Raw genomic sequence first — 19,628 nt, 5'->3', positions numbered from 1 at the left:
TTAATAAACACTTTGTTTTCAGTGAGGGATGAAATTTATGGATACATCCTCTGGTCATGCTTTTCCACCTTTTAACCTGTAGGGAGTGATATAATCAAGGCCACCGCAGTCAGCTCTGTAGCTATACATTATTTCAGATAAATGTTAATCCGTCTGATGCAGAGGGCGGAAATTACAAGCTTGCTTGTGTCGTGGGTATCTCTTTCCACGGTAGGTCATTTTTCCATAAAGAAAAGTCCCAGGCGCTTGAGCAAGACCTGTTACATGTTTCTGTTGTTCAATTGGCTACGCAATAGTCTACCAGCTCTGTGATTGGTCGTTCACACGTCAATCATTTGCTACGGCCAAGAAAAAAAAGACTATGTTCTCTTGTTATTTGACAGAAACTGAGTCGTGATCATCCGGTCGAACCGTGGGTGGATAGCCTTCCCTATTTACCTTCCCCTTCGCTGAGATTATTGTCGTGCCAGCTCGCTGAGTGGCTACATGGACGACTTTTATTCGTTGTGTTCGGGGGTAACGTCTGTCGTATGTTTCTTGACGTGTGTGTGAAGGAAAAAAAAAACCCTGAATATCGGGGATATCCCCTGAACGAGAGACCGACCGTCGTTTTCCTAGGCTAAGCTAGCAGCAGCACGGCGCAACGGGTGGGGGTGGATTTCTACATTTCGGCCCTCGGAAAGCGAATATAAATAACGTCTCGGGAGTATGTTGTTGAACAATGACAGGCGCAGGAAGCAGGTGTAATGGAGGAGAGCTTATTGGAGGGGAAGAAATGTCGATGGATGAGTATCGGTTGAAAGGGCAATAAAGAGGTGTAAAGTGGGTAAGATAAGCAGAGCTAGTCGGTTAGCTAAATTGATCAAGGAAGTTGACTAGCCACCTTGCTAGCTCGGCGACTAATGTATTACTGGACCAAGGGTCGTCTCAAATGCCTGAATTATTAAGAGTGCGATATTGACACAACAGGCTGGTGATGCCTTTTTTTTTTTTTTTTTGAAAGCTGAAATTTAGAAAGTCGTGTATTGCCGTGGGCTCTTACCCAAAACGCTACCTTTTAGCTAGAAAGTCGGAGCTTATTGTAAACAAAGGGTCCTGAGCTCCACCTGTCCACGGCAACGTTACACCTCGAATTATCGTTCACCGATTGTTTCACGGACATCGCTGCCCTTTTATTTCAGTGAAACAAACTCCCAGAAATGGATTTAAAGACGGCGGTATTTAACGCAGCCAGGGACGGTAAGCTACGGCTGCTTCAGAAACTGTTGGAGAACAAAGATGGACACGAGGTGACCAAGTTGATGGGCGAGAAGACAAACGGGGCCACGCCGCTCCTGATGGCCTCCCGGTACGGCCACCTGGACCTGGTAGAGTATCTGCTGGAGTGCTGCAGTGCTCCTGTCGAGGTCGGTGGATCAGTGAATTTTGACGGAGAGACCATCGAGGGAGCGCCCCCTCTGTGGGCCGCCTCGGCGGCGGGTCACCTGAAGGTGGTCCAGTCTTTGCTGGGCCACGGAGCTTCTGTCAACAGCACGACCCTGACCAACTCAACACCTCTGAGGGCCGCCTGCTTTGACGGTCACTTGGACATTGTGAAATACCTGGTGGAGCACAAAGCTGATCTGGAGGTGGCCAACAGACACGGCCACACGTGTCTCATGATTTCCTGCTACAAGGGACACAAGGAGATAGCGCAGTACTTGTTGGAGAAAGGTGCAGATGTCAACAGGAAAAGTGTAAAAGGTGAGTGGGTAGCATACTCGCAGCTATCAGCAACAACCATATGTCACCCAGTGGCCTCTTTTATTCACATGATGTCTGACCATGAGATGAATGATTCTGTAGATTTGTACATTTCAAAGTTTTTTAATATGGTTTGAATTCCCCGTTCTACATTAACATAGTAGTGTTGTGAGACAAATGATATGTGAATAGATCATAAAGGTATTCAATAGATCCCATAGCAGCAATTTTTTTTTTTTTGGGAAAATCAAAGAATAAATGAGGATTATATTGTAAACAGTTAAACTACCTTCATATATCACAGGCGATTTCCATATGGAGATCTAAATGTACACTTGGCTTTAACAAGAAGGGAACTCCATTATGAAATAATGACTCAATCAATAGCATATTTCCATCTGAAATGACTCATCAGAATAACTTGAACCTCTGGTTTCACAATGGAAAGCTGTGAAGCTGAACTATGTCAAGTTGGATATGTCTGTGGGTGTGTTTGAAAGATCACTCTTTCTCCTTAAATGGTATTTTATAAATACATTAAAAGCAGTGTCCATAGTGTCCATTAGTTTTTTAGGGTTTTTTCTTGCCAGACCACAGAATTGCTTGAAAAGAAATGCTTTTAAGTCACATCCTGCAAATCAATATTTTTCTGTATCAAACAGTTGAACACTGTGGATGTGTAAGAAGGCTGGAACATTTGTTTTGTTCCTTCTTTCGTGGACAGCAGCAGTTTTGGTTAACTTCAATTCATGTTTGATACAATGGATTCAAAAATGACCAGTTTTCATGGTAGGAAAAAATTATCCAAATCTCCTATGAGAAATGTCTCAAATCACTCCTGCACCTGAGTCCACTTCTTCTCTGACTATCTGTATGTACAGTGTGTTACAATGATAATACACTGAAAACATGGCTATATACATGGCTTTTACGTTAATCTTCATGCATGACTCTGTCAAAATTGCAAGCAGGCATGTGTATTGGTTTGCACACATTTGAACCGACCTTAGACTAAATTCATTCACTTCATCAACATCCAAAACACTAAAGTCGAGACACTTAGTTCTCCTGAGCAGTAGAGGAGCAGGAGGCAGATGTGCTATTGTGCACAAACCAATGCATGCGCCCGCGAGCAAGCTTGGCAGCATAATGTGTCATAATTTAGGGGAAAAGCACTTTTTTCCAGCCAATTCTTTAAACTACTGCCTTTCGCATAACCGCTGAACCAACAGGAAGGAGTGGATGTGTAATATTAGATATGAAATGGCAAATTTCCAAAAACAAGGTACATCGTTTTGATGGAGGAAGGCAAACAAGTCTGGACTCCACAATCACAGCTGATTGAACAGTTTAAAAAAAGCTGGGGTCCGCTCTCCCCCTCGCCAGACGAACCAGCACTTGTCAGTTTAGTAAATTCCTTCAGTACGATACCTACTAGTGAGGTGCCTTCCTCTCTTGAGTTTAAGGTAGCCTAAATTCTGTTTCGAGGCACATAATGAGTATTTAGACTAATCCCTGGTTCTGGAAAGGATTTCTAAATTCCTGGATTAACTTTTTTTTATTTTTGTTAGTGGAGTTATCATCCAACTATCCAAGGTAAACACACTTACTACACCACGCAAAACTATTAATCTGGACCCCCCCCACCACCTCCCAGTAAAATTTTCAAGTCTGATGGCAACTCGTTTTGAGGAATGCCCAAAAGAGGAACCACGGCTAATTAATTGCAACGTGGTGATGAACTAGTAGATTCTTTTTAGAGAGAATGATTATAAATAATAGTTCATCCCTGACCCTGTTTGGTCTAGTCTGCTTGAATGTGGATTAGCATCCATGTACAATGAATTGTCAGACTAGCGGGAAGCGAATGCAAAGCAGCGTCACACTGAAGCGTTACATTGAAAAGATAGGTGGGTAAGGGTGGACATGAAGTATTATGAATGTGTGTTATTACGTGTTGAATTGATATACATGAAGGCATATAAATGTTTTTTAATGTTTTTTTTTTTTTAATTTGATGGAGTCAGTAAGTGCTCTCCCAGAACACTGTCTACCCATGTTTAACTCAGGAAGAACTAGCTGTGGGAACTTTTTAACAGTGCTTTTGTTGATAATTGACCCCGGCTTCCAGGGTTGGGTGACCTATTTGAAAGAGAAGTTTGCAGGACAAGAATAGGCAAGACAAGCTTTGCCTTAAAAGTATTTTACCTACAGAGTTTTGCATTCATTTAACAAATGATATACAACATACTTTACAGTTCCATATGTCCTTCAGCTACTTGTCATAAAACCATATACTTAAGTTTTATTCACAGTGCTTTGTCTGGATGCTTAAGGTCTTGCTGCTTTAACTCTGAAAAGATGTCAGTCGGCAACACGTGTGCACACAGTGAAAGGAACACTATTACAGGAATCTAGCGTTTTGAATTAAGTTTAAAGTTGCTGTATTTAAATGTAAATTAAAAAAAAAAAACTTACCAGATTTAGACAGTTTCCCTCTTGGGAAAATACAGTAATACTGAATATTGGCTCCCCGAAAAAATATTCCTTAAGTCTTTCCACTCAGACAAGGATTGCATTCATCATCAGAACTAAGTGGAAATATAGAAATTTAAATTGGCATTTTATGCATTCTCAGTCAGGAATTATTAGAACACGAATACAATTTTCAATATAAAATGTGCTCCTTAAGATTAGCACGTTGTCTTAAATCACAGCCTCGCCAGGTATCACTTCTGATGTGACTCACCCACGAAGTGAAAGCAAACAATTCACAGACTGTGTGGGAAGGAAACAGATTTTTCAATTTATATATCATTAATCTAAAGCTTTTTTCACATACATGGGTCCCGGTTAGCAGTAGTTGATCTGACATCTCCCACTGGAGAGCCCCTTTTCAGCAGGTTTACACATAAAGTTATGATAGAGCTATAGGCAGCATGACCTAACATTTTCTGTCTGAATGAGAGTGGTGTTGGGAAATACATGCGCATACTGTGACCATGCCGCATCTCACCCGAATGGCTAATCATTGGGTGGGAAAGAGACCAACAGACAAGTGGCTCAGTGGCAGCATCCACAGTAATCCTGGTGTCAGCTGATCTGCATTTTGAAATTGATCAAAGTAAGAGGGCAGTGTGCAGGGTGAATAGTTGCACTTGTTGCTCTTGTGTAACTCTGCCTACAGCTCTATTTAGAAAAAATTAAGAAACGTTGGTTAATATTTTAAAAACTCAAAACAGTATCTTCTAATTACACTGACAAGTTTTGTGTGGAGAATCCGTCAATGCACCTGCACACCAGCCAGTACATCTATTTAAAAAAACAAAAACAAAAAACAACTTCCACTTTATCAAAAAATTGCTGTGGCTCAGCTGGGGTTTTCCAGTGGTTGTATAACAGTAAAGTCCACAACAACCTCTTTCTCTGGCAACGTGGATATACAAATGTTAATTAAATTTATCTGCGGGTCTCTCAGGGTCTTCTTTACACATCTCTACTTGTTTCTGCTGGCTACACTTGTAGCACAAAGGCTGCCAAAAATTGTCAAGAGTTTACTTATATTAACTTAAAGTAAATTTCATCAAAATAATATCAAAGATAGACAAACCGTAGCATCGTATGAATACACCTGCCGCTGAATTCTGGTGAAACATCTGGGTGGAAACTCTGCTTTTGTCTGCTTTCTCATGAAATAAAAATAATATAATCTGTACCTTTTTTTTTTTTTTTTAAACTATTATTATTACTATTATTTTTATTATAAGATGTGTTTTTCTCTCTGTTCGCAGGCAACACGGCGCTTCATGACTGTGCAGAGTCGGGCAGTCTGGAGATCATGCGGATGTTGCTTCAGTATGGAGCTTCCATGGAGCAGGATGGCTACGGCATGACACCCCTTCTTTCTGCCAGCGTCACAGGCCACACTAACATTGTAGACTACCTGACAACGCACCAGCAGGTCAGGCTATCTGTCACATACAAATGAGACTTTTTTTTCTTAATAGATGTGTGTGAAGCTATGGCGACATTGTTTTGAATCTAATGAATGTTTATCTCGGAGAAATATGAAAAAATAATGATCTTTACTCTGCAGACAAGCCACATGGAACGCATCGATGCCCTTGAGCTCTTGGGAGCCACGTTTGTGGACAAAAAGAGGGATCTGCTTGGAGCTTTAAAATACTGGAAGAGAGCCATGGACCTCAGGTACATGGACAGTAACAACATTGTCCATAAACCTGAACCCAAGCAGCTTATCATGGCATACGACTACGCCAGGGAGGTGAGTCTGTCTTTTCATCTAGCACCATCCGGAAGTGGTTCCGCCCTGTATTTTAATGCACGTGAAACAGGTTTTATTATTGCTGACATGGTCAGATTCGGTAAAGGAAGCACAGACTTTAGCAAGGTGACTGTGTCTAAATTCACTTTGCAGGAAAGACTTTGGAAGGTGCACTATTGAATATCGGAGACACAGTCTGCAATTTTGTGCATTTGCTGTGAAGAGAGAGAACAAAGAAAACTGTGAATTTAGGACCACGTTTGCTTTGCAAAAATGTTTTTCAGGCACTGAGGAAAAAGAAAAAACTGACCGATGAAAATTGAGCATGATACACAGAGCGGTCACTGCAGCAGCCCCAGTTCATATCTTTGTGTTGTTGGCTTCTGAAAAATTACTTCATTGCATGTATGTGGAAAATCTCCCCCAACATCTCCACCCTTTAATCTCATTACTAGGTAACAAATGGAGAAGAGCTGGATGGGCTGATATCTGACCCAGATGAGATGCGCATGCAGGCTTTGCTCATCCGTGAGAGAATCCTCGGCCCACAACATCCAGATACATCTTACTACATCCGTTACCGCGGTGCTGTTTATGCTGACTCTGGGAACTTTGAGCGCTGCATCAATCTGTGGAAGTATGCACTGGACATGCAGCAGAGCAACCTGGACCCCCTCAGCCCTATGACAGCCTCCAGCCTGCTGTCGTTCGCTGAGCTCTTCTCCTTCATGCTGCAGGACCGGGCCAAGGGGCTCCTGGGGACATCAGTGTCATTTGAGGACTTGATGGGGATCCTGTCCAAGAGCGTGTTGGAGATTGAGCGGGCGGTGAAACAAAATGGGCCGATGCCTCCTGACCCTGCCCAGCTCAGCAAGGCCCTGTCAATCATCCTGCACCTCATTTGTCTTTTAGAGAAGGTGCCGTGTACTGCAGAACAGGACCACTTTAAGAAGGAAACCATCTATAGGTGGGTTTCTGTGTAAAGTACTTATATTGCCAACAGTTTGTCTTCAGTAAGTGGTGTTTGCTTTGGTAAAATTTGAACTTGTACCAGTCAGGGTCTTACATTTACAACCCTCTTTTCAGCAAAGAAGAGGGTGTCAGTTGAATTAAACAGTACATTCCAACTCTGCCACAGGCCTTTTGTGAATTTGTTGATTTAATCCTGTACATAAAGACAACTGTCTCATATACAGTGTCATAGTTCAATCAAACCTAAAGTCCTCAGTGTCTGTTGGGAAACTGCCTTGTACTCACTGAACTGTTACCATGATTTTTGTCATTTATTGTCACCTTGTTGCTATTTCTTTACTGAAAAGTTGACATTTTTTCACATCTTCAGGTTCCTGAAGCTCCAGCCGTGCGGCAAGAACGGCTACAGTCCACTACACCTGGCAGTCGACCGCAACACCACCTGTGTGGGCCGCTATCCTGTCTGCAAGTTCCCCTCCCTCATAGTCGCGTCCATCCTTCTTGAGTGTGGTGCAGATGTAAACAGCCGAGATGAGGATGACAACAGGTCTGTTGGTTTTGTTTTATCCTGCTCATTTTTCACCTGCACACTGTTCCTTTCACTGTCCGGGTTTTAGTTTTTAACTGCATTAATCATAAATAATAAAGACACAACATAGGAGAAAGTGGTTGAATAATCATTATATTTGTCCTGTCTGTATACTGAAAAGGTAAATAAAAATAAGATGCCTGCATAATGAAAATGTCAGGCCAGACCAGACCAGTCTATGATGACATATACAGGATATGCTGTGCAGTATAAGCATCTATTATTTCTGCCCCCTCCAGCCCCCTCCACATAGCTGCATCCAATGGTCACCCTGACATCATGAACCTGCTGATTTCTTGCGGGACTCACTTTGACAGCACCAACGCCTTCCAACAAACGGCCTGTGACCTCCTGGATGAGAAGGAGTTGGCCAGGAATGTCATCCAGCCCATAAACCACACCACGCTGCAGTGCCTAGCCGCCAGGGCTATCATCAAGCACGGCCTCGACTACCGGGGAAACATCCCTGAGAAACTAGAGGCCTTCGTCCTGCTCCACAGATAATGATCGTGAAGGAGTACAGGGGAATGGATGGATGAAAAGAGGGGTGGGGGGGGGTGTGATTACATCGAGTGGAATGGACAGACTAGAGAAGCATTACGGATCGGCGCCTGACCCGCAAGGTGTTTGAGGAGCTGAAAGACACTATTTTGTGGGTTAGGTTTGCAAATACAAACTATTTGGAGAGCATGAACTTGAAGATCTGTGTGCACAAAAATGTCCTCATTCAACTAGGATGTGCTGAAAAAGGATTGGAGTAAAGGGAGGAATGAGTGACCATTTTCTTCCTCTGTTTGCTATTTCATGGAGCAACAGCTCTGGCTGGTCACAGCCTGATCTGTGGGGGATGTATTAGGAGTGGACTGCAACATGGACAAGCACAGTTGTATCCCTGGATGAACTGAGCAAAGGGTTTACGTATTTTTGCTTTAGAAAACATGGATTTTTTTTTTGCATATTTCACAATGCTATTTATTGAATGAAACTTGAGAGATTTTTCTCCATGCTGGCTCCAACCCAGCCTCAACTTTGCCTGCTTCTCTCTTGTCAAAGCAAGGATTGAGGCATTTCTACATATGCTGGGACTTCAGGTTATTTTTATGTTTGTCCCATCACTGTTGCCAACAGTCATGGACCCTTCCTCAGTCAACATTAGGTTAAAATTTTTTTTTTTTTTTTTTGTACTTTTACAATACATTTAGTTATTGTCATGCAAATCTAGATATCCGCCAAGTGGTGTGGATTCTGTACTCATTTGTCGTCCCCACTTGAGTGTATAACAAAGCTTTACGAGAAGGGTTTAATGTGTGTGTGAACACCATAAGTGCTTTATTCTTCCTATGCACAGGCTAGGCTGTTGGAAAGAGACTGTTGTATTCTGTGCCGGCACTTGTCTGTGCAATATCTCTCATGAGTTTTTGTGTTTACCTCATTGCTGCCGTTTCCTTCAGCATCCCCCTACTCTACTCAAGGAAGGGGGAGGGAGAGGGACAAAACCATTTTACTAATTGTTGTAAAAGAGTGAATGAATTTGAGTGACTGTGTGTCTGTATGTGTGAAAGTGATTGTGAGTGCCACACGATGTGTTTCTTGTATGCAGAGTGTTTTTGAGCTTACACAAATTATTGAGGACAAGAGTTTGGTGAAGTGGCACTCATGGAGATTCCATAATGCACATGAATGCCACTAGAAACCACAGTGGCCAAACTAACTGTCTGCAACCGCTGGAGTGTGCAGGCTTGTACACAGAAGTAACCTCTTAACGTTCATACATGGCTGACCTTTTAAATGCCATCACTCTTTAATAACCTTCGATCAAAAAGAAAAGTCTGGGTAGGTCACCGACATTGGCCCACTGTGCATGTGCAGCAGCAGCATATCGACCAACCGATCACTGCAGAAAACCTTTCATGAGAACTCCTAGAATCCAAACCAGACTAAAACTAGGATAGTTCTGCTCATTTTGTACAACTGTCGTCCAATTGTATGAGAACTGAAGACACAAATGAGTGGGAGGACGTTTCAGCGTACAGAATAGTAAAGCTTTGTGAATTATCTTGTTTGCACATTAGCTTTAGATGTGTGGGTTGAATAAAGGGCTTATCAGAATTTGTAGGATTTCATATTGCAGTCTATTTAACCTGACAGTTCAAAACCAGACATAGAAAATGTATGAGGACTCCAGGGCAACTTGATTTGAATCTGCACTTTACTATAGCGGAGTTTAAGATTTGATATGGCATTAATCAAGTTCATGTCTTAATAACCAGTTTGACAATAAACCCATGTTGCACTTGTCTCCTTGTCCAAATGTTTTTCCTTATTCTGTCTATTTGTGGGGCTTTTGCTGTTGGGAATTTCATATAAGGTCTTTTAAAATTGTGTAAGTGTCTACATTTCAGTTTTAATTGGTGCTATTTTCACATGGCCTAATTAGGGTGGAAGACAGTCAAACTACATGTATCCTTCCCATCTTCAGAGGGAAAAGGCTGCTTTCAGTCCTGACTAAAATTAATTTTAAAGGACCCAAAAATTAGATTTTCCCCCCAAATGACCAGTGTGTAGGAAGAAATTAAGAAATAGTTATGCATTATGAAAGAACATTGCCAATATAGTTGTTAAACAGTGTGGTGATATAGTCAATTTGTGAGTTGTTTTGTCCTGTCAGATTTAGGTGAAAAATGCAATTACTACCACATGTTAACTTTCAATGAGTTGGTTTTGCTGCTTCTCTGAAGTCCATGCTCCTGCTACTTTTAATGCAAAGTCACTGAGTGCTGGACTCATTCCAGATACTTGAACTGGGAGTGGGTGCACTGAGGACCCCCTCCGGACTGGAATGTCTCCAGAGAAACCTTTGACATTGCAGGGGGCCTTGCTCATGTTGTGCATCCAGTTGCTTCTGAGAACTGCCCCCAAATTAAAGACTGCTGATTCAGAGCTTCAATAAAAGAGTTCAATAATTGTTGCCTAAAGCAATTTAAAAAAAACAAAAAAACAACAGTGGCCGACTGGGTGCCCTGCAGAGAACTTCGACTGCTGTGCCTTGATGACAGTTGAATTGACATTATTTACCCATTCATAGGAACCAACCAAATGTGTTTGCTTTTGGCCATCTTACAAGAAATGAAAAAGATAGCCCAGCTTTGAGCACAGAAATCACATGAACTGTTTCTATATGGTACAGTAGCTGATACATAATCGATATGTTCTTGTTATATCTGGTTTTTTCACACATTGAGATAGAATGGTTCATGGATAAGGCTGGGGATATTCCGTAATTTTCTTTGTCAACAAATCCCATTAAAAGACCAAAACCAGCAATGAGTTGAACCTACCGACTAATATTGTCTGTGTATTTAAAGCCTGATAACAGTGGCTTATTCCTCCTTGCCACTGAGCTCCATTGTTGTCCAAAAAACTTTTAAAACACATCAGCAAGCCCTGCTGCTGCGCCTGGTGACAGGTTCCTTCAAAACCATAAACACGTATTTTATTTTTGATTCCCATTTACATCTAATGCTGACTAGTGTATCAAATGTGTATTAATCCATGACAAAAAATAGTCCCCAAGAAATGGTCTATGAAACAATATATCTGTGACCTATTTCTAAAGATTTCCCTTTTTAGTAGGAACAAATGGTCTTGGGGCTGGGAGTCACAGACAGGGTAGGGAGGTTGGCAAATATTTAGAGATGGACTAACACATCATTGGTTTTTGACCATGCTAGCAACATAGCTCTAGGGACAGCAATGATGGTCTGTCGGTCGGTGAGTCCACCTCTTTGGTCCAGACTGAAATATCTCAACAACTATTTGACAGATTGTGATGAAATTATGTACAAACATGCATGGTGCCCAGAGGATGAACCCTACTGCCTTTGGTGAACCCCTGACTTTTCCTCTAGCGCCACTTGCAGGTTGATGCTTTTGGCTTTTAGTGACAAAGTTGAATTAGAAACATTTCTATTGGTTCATTGTCAGCGTTTGCAGTGAACTCATTTGGTATTTCAGTTTTAAATTGTGAAAGGATGACATAAAATAAATGTCATCTATTAACTCGATGATGGAGCTTCTCTTATGCAAAGAATTAAGAAGCACAGCGGTGTCTTGATTACAGATTTATTACATTATATTAAACTCCCAATGGAAATATGTGTTGATCATCAACAAATTCAAATGCAAAGATGACTTCGCATTTTTCCTCCCCCTTCCTCTCTCACAGTGAGAATCTTGCTACGTGTTTCGTCCACATGTACAGCAGCAGTCCCAGGATTGTCAAACCTGTCCTGAATCTTCTCTGACAAAGCAGAGTATGGAAAACTCTTAATGAGTCACGATCACTGTAGGTAGGCGTGCGCGGAGCGGGCCGCAGCGGCAGGACAGAGCAGGTTTTGGTAGAGATTTTTCACCATCTGTGTGTCGTAACAGAACAATCCACAGTCCATTTTGTGATCTATAAATTAGTTTGCTAGCTCTGGGGACTTGGTTGGAAAGAGATAGAGGTGTAAACATGATGCTTTTGGGTGTGTTTTTCACAAGAGGGAACTTCATGTGGTTTACTGGCAGGGTCACTCTGAGGAGTGTCATTGAACGGTGCTGTTTTGTTTTACCATAACTACACCCAGGATTACCTGTCAAAAATAGCACAGATATGATGAAGTGAAAGAGGTTATTGATTTTTACCTAGTGTGAGGACTGACATACCACTGGGAACTACATCATTCGGAAAATGAATCTGACTTCAGCCAAATCTCTATAGCTCTTCTTTCTTAAAACATTAATATCTCAGATGTGTTACTGTAAGATTAACCCATCCTAGAGTGAACCTACATCTCCTCTAGCAGGAATGTTAACATCTCAATGATGGTAATTGGGAAGTTTATAGCATAGGCGTTTCTGGGTCTCAGTACCTGGAACAAGCCGAGGCTTGTCACAGCACAGTGTAAAATGTGAGCATTTTTTGTGGCGCAGCTCCACTTCAACTGGCACAGGAGGTTCACGGTGCCGTCTGCTCTGTGTCGAACTAGACGTTGACATAACGGGGGGAGAGATTAAAAGGATTGCAGAGAGAGAAAGGAGTATAGCGGAAATGAGGGGGGTTTGTCTTCCTACAAACACAAATTCCTTGTGTGAGGAATTTGTGAGTCAGAGGGTTGCCCATGAAGTTCGAGTCATGAAGTCCAATGAGATGTCTTTGAGCGAGATACAGACTAAAAAGGGTTTTGAGCAGATGACATATTTCGAGAGTCCACTACAGAAAGTAACACGTTGTTTCTCAGAGACTCTAGCTGTAACACATGGTTAAATACAGTGCATTTTTCATACCCTTTATATATCTGTGATTTGTGTTGATAGTACTTTTAAAGCAGCAGTACCATCCCCAAATCCCAAATAAACGTGTTTGGCTTTTATAACTTTTTTTGTATAGGGAGTTTAGACCTCTCTGAGGTCCAAACATGAGTAAAGTCACTGTGTGGGATGACATACAGAACATCCCTTTTGTCTGTGAATGCCAAAAGGGATAGCCTGTATATTTGTTTGTGCATATACTATATGAAATATTTATTTATTTGGTGCAATAGCAATGTTTCATGGTCTTTTTTGTGTGTGCAAGCTCAATTTGTGGCAAAAGGAAGACTTACCACTTCAGTGCCTTTTCTACATATTGGGTTTTAATAAGGTCAGAAAAAGAAAAAAATACTTAGAGGATAAATGGTTATATGCATAAAAATTGAACAGGTAAATTCAGCAAAACATGAGTGTTACAATTCTGAGTGAACACCTTAAACCTGAGTCACTAGAAAATATGAAAACGTGTTTGACACAGCCTTGACTCACTGTACACAGGGCTTCACATCATGGCTTATTTTTGTGGCCTTTTGGCAGTGCTGTCGGCCTAGCCTACTTCTGGGCTGTCTATATTTAGGGCTGAATAATGCCCTGTTGGAAAGATGCCCTACATTAAGCGAGCTCCTCCTTCTCTGAATACCTACAGGTGAACTCACCTCAGACACCAGACGCCTCTCCTTTCCCCGTGCCTCTCTATTTGTCACTTTCAGTCCCCTCCAGTGAGGTTTTACTAACATGACAGATCGAATAAAGCTGGAGCACATTCCCAAGAGAAGTGACAAAGTAGAAAATTATGAATAAGACATTAGGCCTACTGTCTCTTTCAATGTTTCCCAACTTTGTCTATTTCCCATCTTTACCTTCATCAGTCTTTGAGCAATTTTCATGCTCTGTTAACGATTACCTGCTCAGAAACTACACTGGTGCTGCTGTTGACTGGACCAAATTATTAGTTTCATCTTGTTCAGTTCTGACCCAGAAGCCAGTGTCAGTAGACGTGTGAGGTTCCATGGTGTATTCTTCTTTTCAACAGTCAATAGTTCTTTTCAATTTGTCAATAGTTCAATAAATCAAATTTAAAACAAGACAGGTGTTCCTACATGATTAGTGTGAATGATAAAAGGTAACCAGAACTTTGCATCTTTTAAGTCTTTGTGTTTGTAGGAAACACGGAATATAAACTGAAATTTTAGGAAATGTATTTGGTTCCATGGTGTAATGGTTAGCACTCTGGACTCTGAATCCAGCGATCCGATTTGTTGACATCAATTATTCTCATCAATTATTCTGCAGTTAAGTAATCTTTCAGTTCAGTTTTCATGCTTAGAAACTACACTGGAGCTGCTGTTGACTGGGCCACCAACATCAGATGGTCATATTTATTATAGTAAGCCTCACCTTTCAAAACCATTAGGTTCCACCGAGATTTGAACTCGGATCGCTGGATTCAGAGTCCAGAGTGCTAACCATTACACCATGGAACCAAACACGTCCACTGACCCTAGCTAATACGGCGCAGAACTGAACTGAGGACTTCAGCTTGTCTCCGTGTTTCCTACAAACACAAAGTTTGGCTGACTTAAAAGTTTGATGCAAAGTTCTAACCATTACACCATGGCACCATACACGTCTTCTAAAACTGGCTTATGGGTCAGAACTGAACTGAGGATTTATTGAACTATTGTCAAGAATTAAGGACTTCCATTTATGTTTCCATCAATATTAATTCACTTCTTTTCTGCCTTTATTTGTTTATATAATCATATATGCTTTCCTTTTGGTACTAGTTATTTGTTGACATCAATTATTCTGCAGTTAAGTAATCTTTCAGTTCAGTTTTCATGCTTAGAAACTACACTGGAGCTGCTGTTGACTGGGCCACCAACAGCAGATGGTCATATTTATTACACTTCAGTAAGCCTCACCTTTCAAAACCTTCAGGTTCCACCGAGATTTGAACTCGGATCGCTGGATTCAGAGTCCAGAGTGCTAACCATTACACCATGGAACCAAACACGTCCACTGACCCTAGCTAATACGGCGCAGAACTGAACTGAGGACTTCAGCTTGTCTCCGTGTTTCCTACAAACACAAAGTTTGGCTGACTTAAAAGTTTGATGCAAAGTTCTAACCATTACACCATGGCACCATACACGTCTTCTAAAACTGGCTTATGGGTCAGAACTGAACTGAGGATTTATTGAACTATTGTCAAGAATTAAGGACTTCCATTTATGTTTCCATCAATATTTATTCACTTCTTTTCTGCCTTTATTTGTTTATATAATCACATATGCTTTCCTTTTGGTACTAGTTATTTGTTGACATCAATTTATCTGCAGTTATTCAGTAATCTTTCAGTTCAGTTTTCATGCTTAGAAACTACACTGGAGCTGCTGTTGACTGGGCCACCAACATCAGATGGTCATATTTATTACACTTCAGTAAGCCTCACCTTTCAAAACCATCAGGTTCCACCGAGATTTGAACTCGGATCGCTGGATTCAGAGTCCAGAGTGCTAACCATTACACCATGGAACCAAACACATCCACTAACCCTAGCTAATACGGCGCAGAACTGAACTGAGGACTTCAGCTTGTCTCCGTGTTTCCTACAAACACAAAGTTTGGCTGACTTAAAAGTTTGATGCAAAGTTCTAACCATTACACCATGGCACCATACACGTCTTCTAAAACTGGCTTATGGGTCAGAACTGAACTGAGGATTTATTGAACTATTGTCAAGAATTAAGGACTTCCATTTATGTTTCCTCCAATATTTATTCACTTCTTTTTCTGCCTGTATTTGTTTATATAATCATATATGCTTTGCTTTTGGTACTAGTTATTTGTTGACATCAATTATTCTGCAGTTAAGTAATCTTTCAGTTCAGTTTTCATGCTTAGAAACTACACTGGAGCTGCTGTTGACTGGGCCACCAACATCAGATGGTCATATTTATTATAGTAAGCCTCACCTTTCAAAACCTTCAGGTTCCACCGAGATTTGAACTCGGATCGCTGGATTCAGAGTCCAGAGTGCTAACCATTACACCATGGAACCAAACACATCCACTGACCCTAGCTAATACGGCGCAGAACTGAACTGAGGACTTCAGCTTGTCTCCGTGTTTCCTACAAACACAAAGTTTGGCTGACTTAAAAGTTTGATGCAAAGTTCTAACCATTACACCATGGCACCATACACGTCTTCTAAAACTGGCTTATGGGTCAGAACTGAACTGAGGATTTATTGAACTATTGTCAAGAATTAAGGACTTCCATTTATGTTTCCATCAATATTAATTCACTTCTTTTCTGCCTTTATTTGTTTATATAATCATATATGCTTTCCTTTTGGTACTAGTTATTTGTTGACATCAATTATTCTGCAGTTAAGTAATCTTTCAGTTCAGTTTTCATGCTTAGAAACTACACTGGAGCTGCTGTTGACTGGGCCACCAACATCAGATGGTCATATTTATTACACTTCAGTAAGCCTCACCTTTCAAAACCATCAGGTTCCACCGAGATTTGAACTCGGATCGCTGGATTCAGAGTCCAGAGTGCTAACCATTACACCATGGAACCATTACACCATGGAACCAAACACGTCCACTGACCCTAGCTAATACGGTGCAGAACTGAACTGAGGACTTCAGCTTGTCTCCGTGTTTCCTACAAACACAAAGTTTGGCTGACTTAAAAGTTTGATGCAAAGTTCTAACCATTACACCATGGCACCATACACGTCTTCTAAAACTGGCTTATGGGTCAGAACTGAACTGAGGATTTATTGAACTATTGTCAAGAATTAAGGACTTCCATTTATGTTTCCATCAATATTTATTCACTTCTTTTCTGCCTTTATTTGTTTATATAATCATATATGCTTTACTTTTGGTACTAGTTATTTGTTGACATCAATTATTCTGCAGTTAAGTAATCTTTCAGTTCAGTTTTCATGCTTAGAAACTACACTGGAGCTGCTGTTGACTGGGCCACCAACATCAGATGGTCATATTTATTACACTTCAGTAAGCCTCACCTTTCAAAACCTTCAGGTTCCACCGAGATTTGAACTCGGATCGCTGGATTCAGAGTCCAGAGTGCTAACCATTACACCATGGAACCAAACACATCCACTAACCCTAGCTAATACGGCGCAGAACTGAACTGAGGACTTCAGCTTGTCTCCGTGTTTCCTACAAACACAAAGTTTGGCTGACTTAAAAGTTTGATGCAAAGTTCTAACCATTACACCATGGCACCATACACGTCTTCTAAAACTGGCTTATGGGTCAGAACTGAACTGAGGATTTATTGAACTATTGTCAAGAATTAAGGACTTCCATTTATGTTTCCATCAATATTAATTCACTTCTTTTTCTGCCTTTATTTGTTTATATAATCACATATGCTTTCCTTTTGGTACTAGTTATTTGTTGACATCAATTTATCTGCAGTTATTCAGTAATTAAGTAATCTTTCAGTTCAGTTTTCATGCTTAGAAACTACACTGGAGCTGCTGTTGACTGGGCCACCAACAGCAGATGGTCATATTTATTACACTTCAGTAAGCCTCACCTTTCAAAACCTTCAGGTTCCACCGAGATTTGAACTCGGATCGCTGGATTCAGAGTCCAGAGTGCTAACCATTACACCATGGAACCAAACACGTCCACTGACCCTAGCTAATACGGGGCAGAACTGAACTGAGGACTTCAGCTTGTCTTCCGTGTTTCCTACAAACACAAAGTTTGGCTGACTTAAAAGTTTGATGCAAGGTTCTGGTTACCTTTTATCATTCACATTAATCATGTATGAACACTTGTCTTGTCTTAACTGAACTGAGGACTTCGGTCTTGACTGAATGATTATAATAGAATTTGCCTGTCAGGCGGGTATCACCACAAAACAGACAAGCTACTAAGACTTTGGGAAGCAATCAAGGACTTATCTGCTCATTTTGTCTTAATTTACTATCTAGATTTAGAACTGAAACAATATGTGATTAATTTTGATAATCAGTTAATCATTTCAGTTTTTTTAATCATGCAAAAATGTCCACCATTCTCAGGTTCTAGCTTCCCCAATACATGGATTTGCTGATTTTCTCGGTTTATAAAATTGTAAATTGAACTATTTGAAAATGGAAAATTTTTCTGTTGGCTGGACAAAACAAGGCATTTGTTAAGACCTTGGGCTCACAGAATCAGTGACTGGAAGGTTTCAATGTTTTATTGAAATTTCATAGGTTTAACAATTAATCGTCAGATTTAAAAAATATTTGGCAGATTAATTGATAATGAAAATAATCGTTAGTTGAATTCCTAAATACTCTGTGACAGTGACTTTCACCTACATAATGCTGATCTCTCCAAGCATTAATAACTTCCAGCTGTCAGATGTCAACACCTGCCTCCTTATTATTTTCTCAAAAGCAGATGTTTTTTTGAGCTTTTTACCGTACTTTGGATTATCGTACTATTCCTAACGAACCACACTTTTGATTGTTTGATTTGAAAGAGGACCCAGTTATCCACCACTGCAAAGTTCAAACACATTTCTATAACTTCCTTGGTGTGAAGAAATGCTGAACTCGTGGCCTGTGCTTGGTTTGCTGACACCGCTCCAACCCTGGGACAGTAAGTCTATCAACACTTTCATTTTTAAACGGAGTTTTAAATGGAGATAGGTTTGCCCTCTGCACTGATTCACCTAAGTGCTGCTCTTTGTTTTTTCTTGTTTACTTCGATGCTCTGACAGTGCATTGCAGTGGATGAGAGAAGCACCTGCTGAATGTAAAATAAGAAGGTGTTGACTGAGAAAGTGGTGTTTGGAGAACGTGACCGATTACATAAGAGCCCCTGCGGCTAAAATAGATAGGCAGGGTATTAACATGGGGATCACTGTGGTCTGAATCTGATACTGGCCTGGCCTGGACACCACAGCCTCTGCCTCGCTCCTTCTCTGTCTGTCTCACACACACAGACACACACACATACTCTCTGATTGGACCAGGGGGCAATGCTAATTGTGGGTGTGCGTGTGTGTGTGTGTGTGTGTGTGTGTGTGTGTGTGTGTGTGTGTGTAAGAGTGATTGCTGCTATCCAAGCACACTGGCCCCAAGACTTTCCACTTTGAGTCAGCTGTCAAAACAACAGTCATAAAAATAGAGGGAGAATTAGCTGGCATGGCAGTGATTATAACAACAAATATACAAATTCAACACACTCATATGCAAACAACAACACACACACACACACAGAGTCAGATCCTCTTTTGACCGTGGACTTGACAGTCACTCAAATGTAAAGTGTTGAGTCGCCAGGAATATTATTCAGACACCCGGGGAATCATTTGAAGAAAGTACACACACCTGCACGTACATGCACACCGCCCTTAAACCCACACTTTCTCTCCTTGCCCCTTTTTTACATGCTTATGTATTTATTTATTTTTTAGCATTTTTTTATTTGGCACTTTATTGTACAGCTGACAGCATAGATAGATACAGAAAATCTGGAGCAACCCAGATATCTGGCTGGAATCAAACCAGGGTTGTTGCTGTCACAATCAAACACAGACACCAACATGCCCAGCATGTCCAGCTAACTGATACAAAAATTATATGATGGCAAAACGGGACGACTAAATGTGATTTCAGCTGGACTTTATGTATTT

The 19,628-nt window shown here is 40.9% G+C and overlaps 1 protein-coding gene and 7 non-coding genes across 8 annotated transcripts; 1 reads left to right on the top strand and 7 right to left on the bottom strand.

The window, feature by feature from the left end:
* Positions 1–321: 321 nt before the first annotated feature.
* fem1c (fem-1 homolog c) lies at positions 322–9,887 on the top strand. Its single transcript, XM_040155898.1, has 6 exons — positions 322–1,743; positions 5,535–5,704; positions 5,840–6,028; positions 6,484–6,995; positions 7,371–7,547; positions 7,829–9,887. Exons 1-6 carry the CDS (start codon positions 1,200–1,202, stop codon positions 8,091–8,093), a joined length of 1,857 nt encoding a protein of 618 aa, XP_040011832.1. The 5' UTR covers positions 322–1,199; the 3' UTR covers positions 8,094–9,887.
* Positions 9,888–14,353: 4,466 nt separating this feature from the next.
* trnaq-cug lies at positions 14,354–14,425 on the bottom strand. Its single transcript has one exon. It is a non-coding gene; the product is annotated as a tRNA-Gln (tRNA).
* Positions 14,426–14,880: 455 nt separating this feature from the next.
* On the bottom strand, positions 14,881–14,952 carry trnaq-cug. Its single transcript has one exon. It is a non-coding gene; the product is annotated as a tRNA-Gln (tRNA).
* A 458-nt stretch (positions 14,953–15,410) lies between these two features.
* On the bottom strand, positions 15,411–15,482 carry trnaq-cug. Its single transcript has one exon. It is a non-coding gene; the product is annotated as a tRNA-Gln (tRNA).
* Positions 15,483–15,933: 451 nt separating this feature from the next.
* trnaq-cug lies at positions 15,934–16,005 on the bottom strand. Its single transcript has one exon. It is a non-coding gene; the product is annotated as a tRNA-Gln (tRNA).
* A 455-nt stretch (positions 16,006–16,460) lies between these two features.
* Positions 16,461–16,532, bottom strand: trnaq-cug. The gene has a single exon. It is a non-coding gene; the product is annotated as a tRNA-Gln (tRNA).
* Positions 16,533–17,003: 471 nt separating this feature from the next.
* trnaq-cug lies at positions 17,004–17,075 on the bottom strand. The gene has a single exon. It is a non-coding gene; the product is annotated as a tRNA-Gln (tRNA).
* Positions 17,076–17,542: 467 nt separating this feature from the next.
* Positions 17,543–17,614, bottom strand: trnaq-cug. Its single transcript has one exon. It is a non-coding gene; the product is annotated as a tRNA-Gln (tRNA).
* Positions 17,615–19,628: the final 2,014 nt, after the last annotated feature.

This window comes from Xiphias gladius, chromosome 19, assembly GCF_016859285.1.
Source record: "Xiphias gladius isolate SHS-SW01 ecotype Sanya breed wild chromosome 19, ASM1685928v1, whole genome shotgun sequence".
NCBI lineage: Eukaryota > Metazoa > Chordata > Actinopteri > Istiophoriformes > Xiphiidae > Xiphias > Xiphias gladius.
Note: the sequence above shows the minus strand (reverse complement) of the source record. Positions and strands in the feature narration are given on the sequence as shown.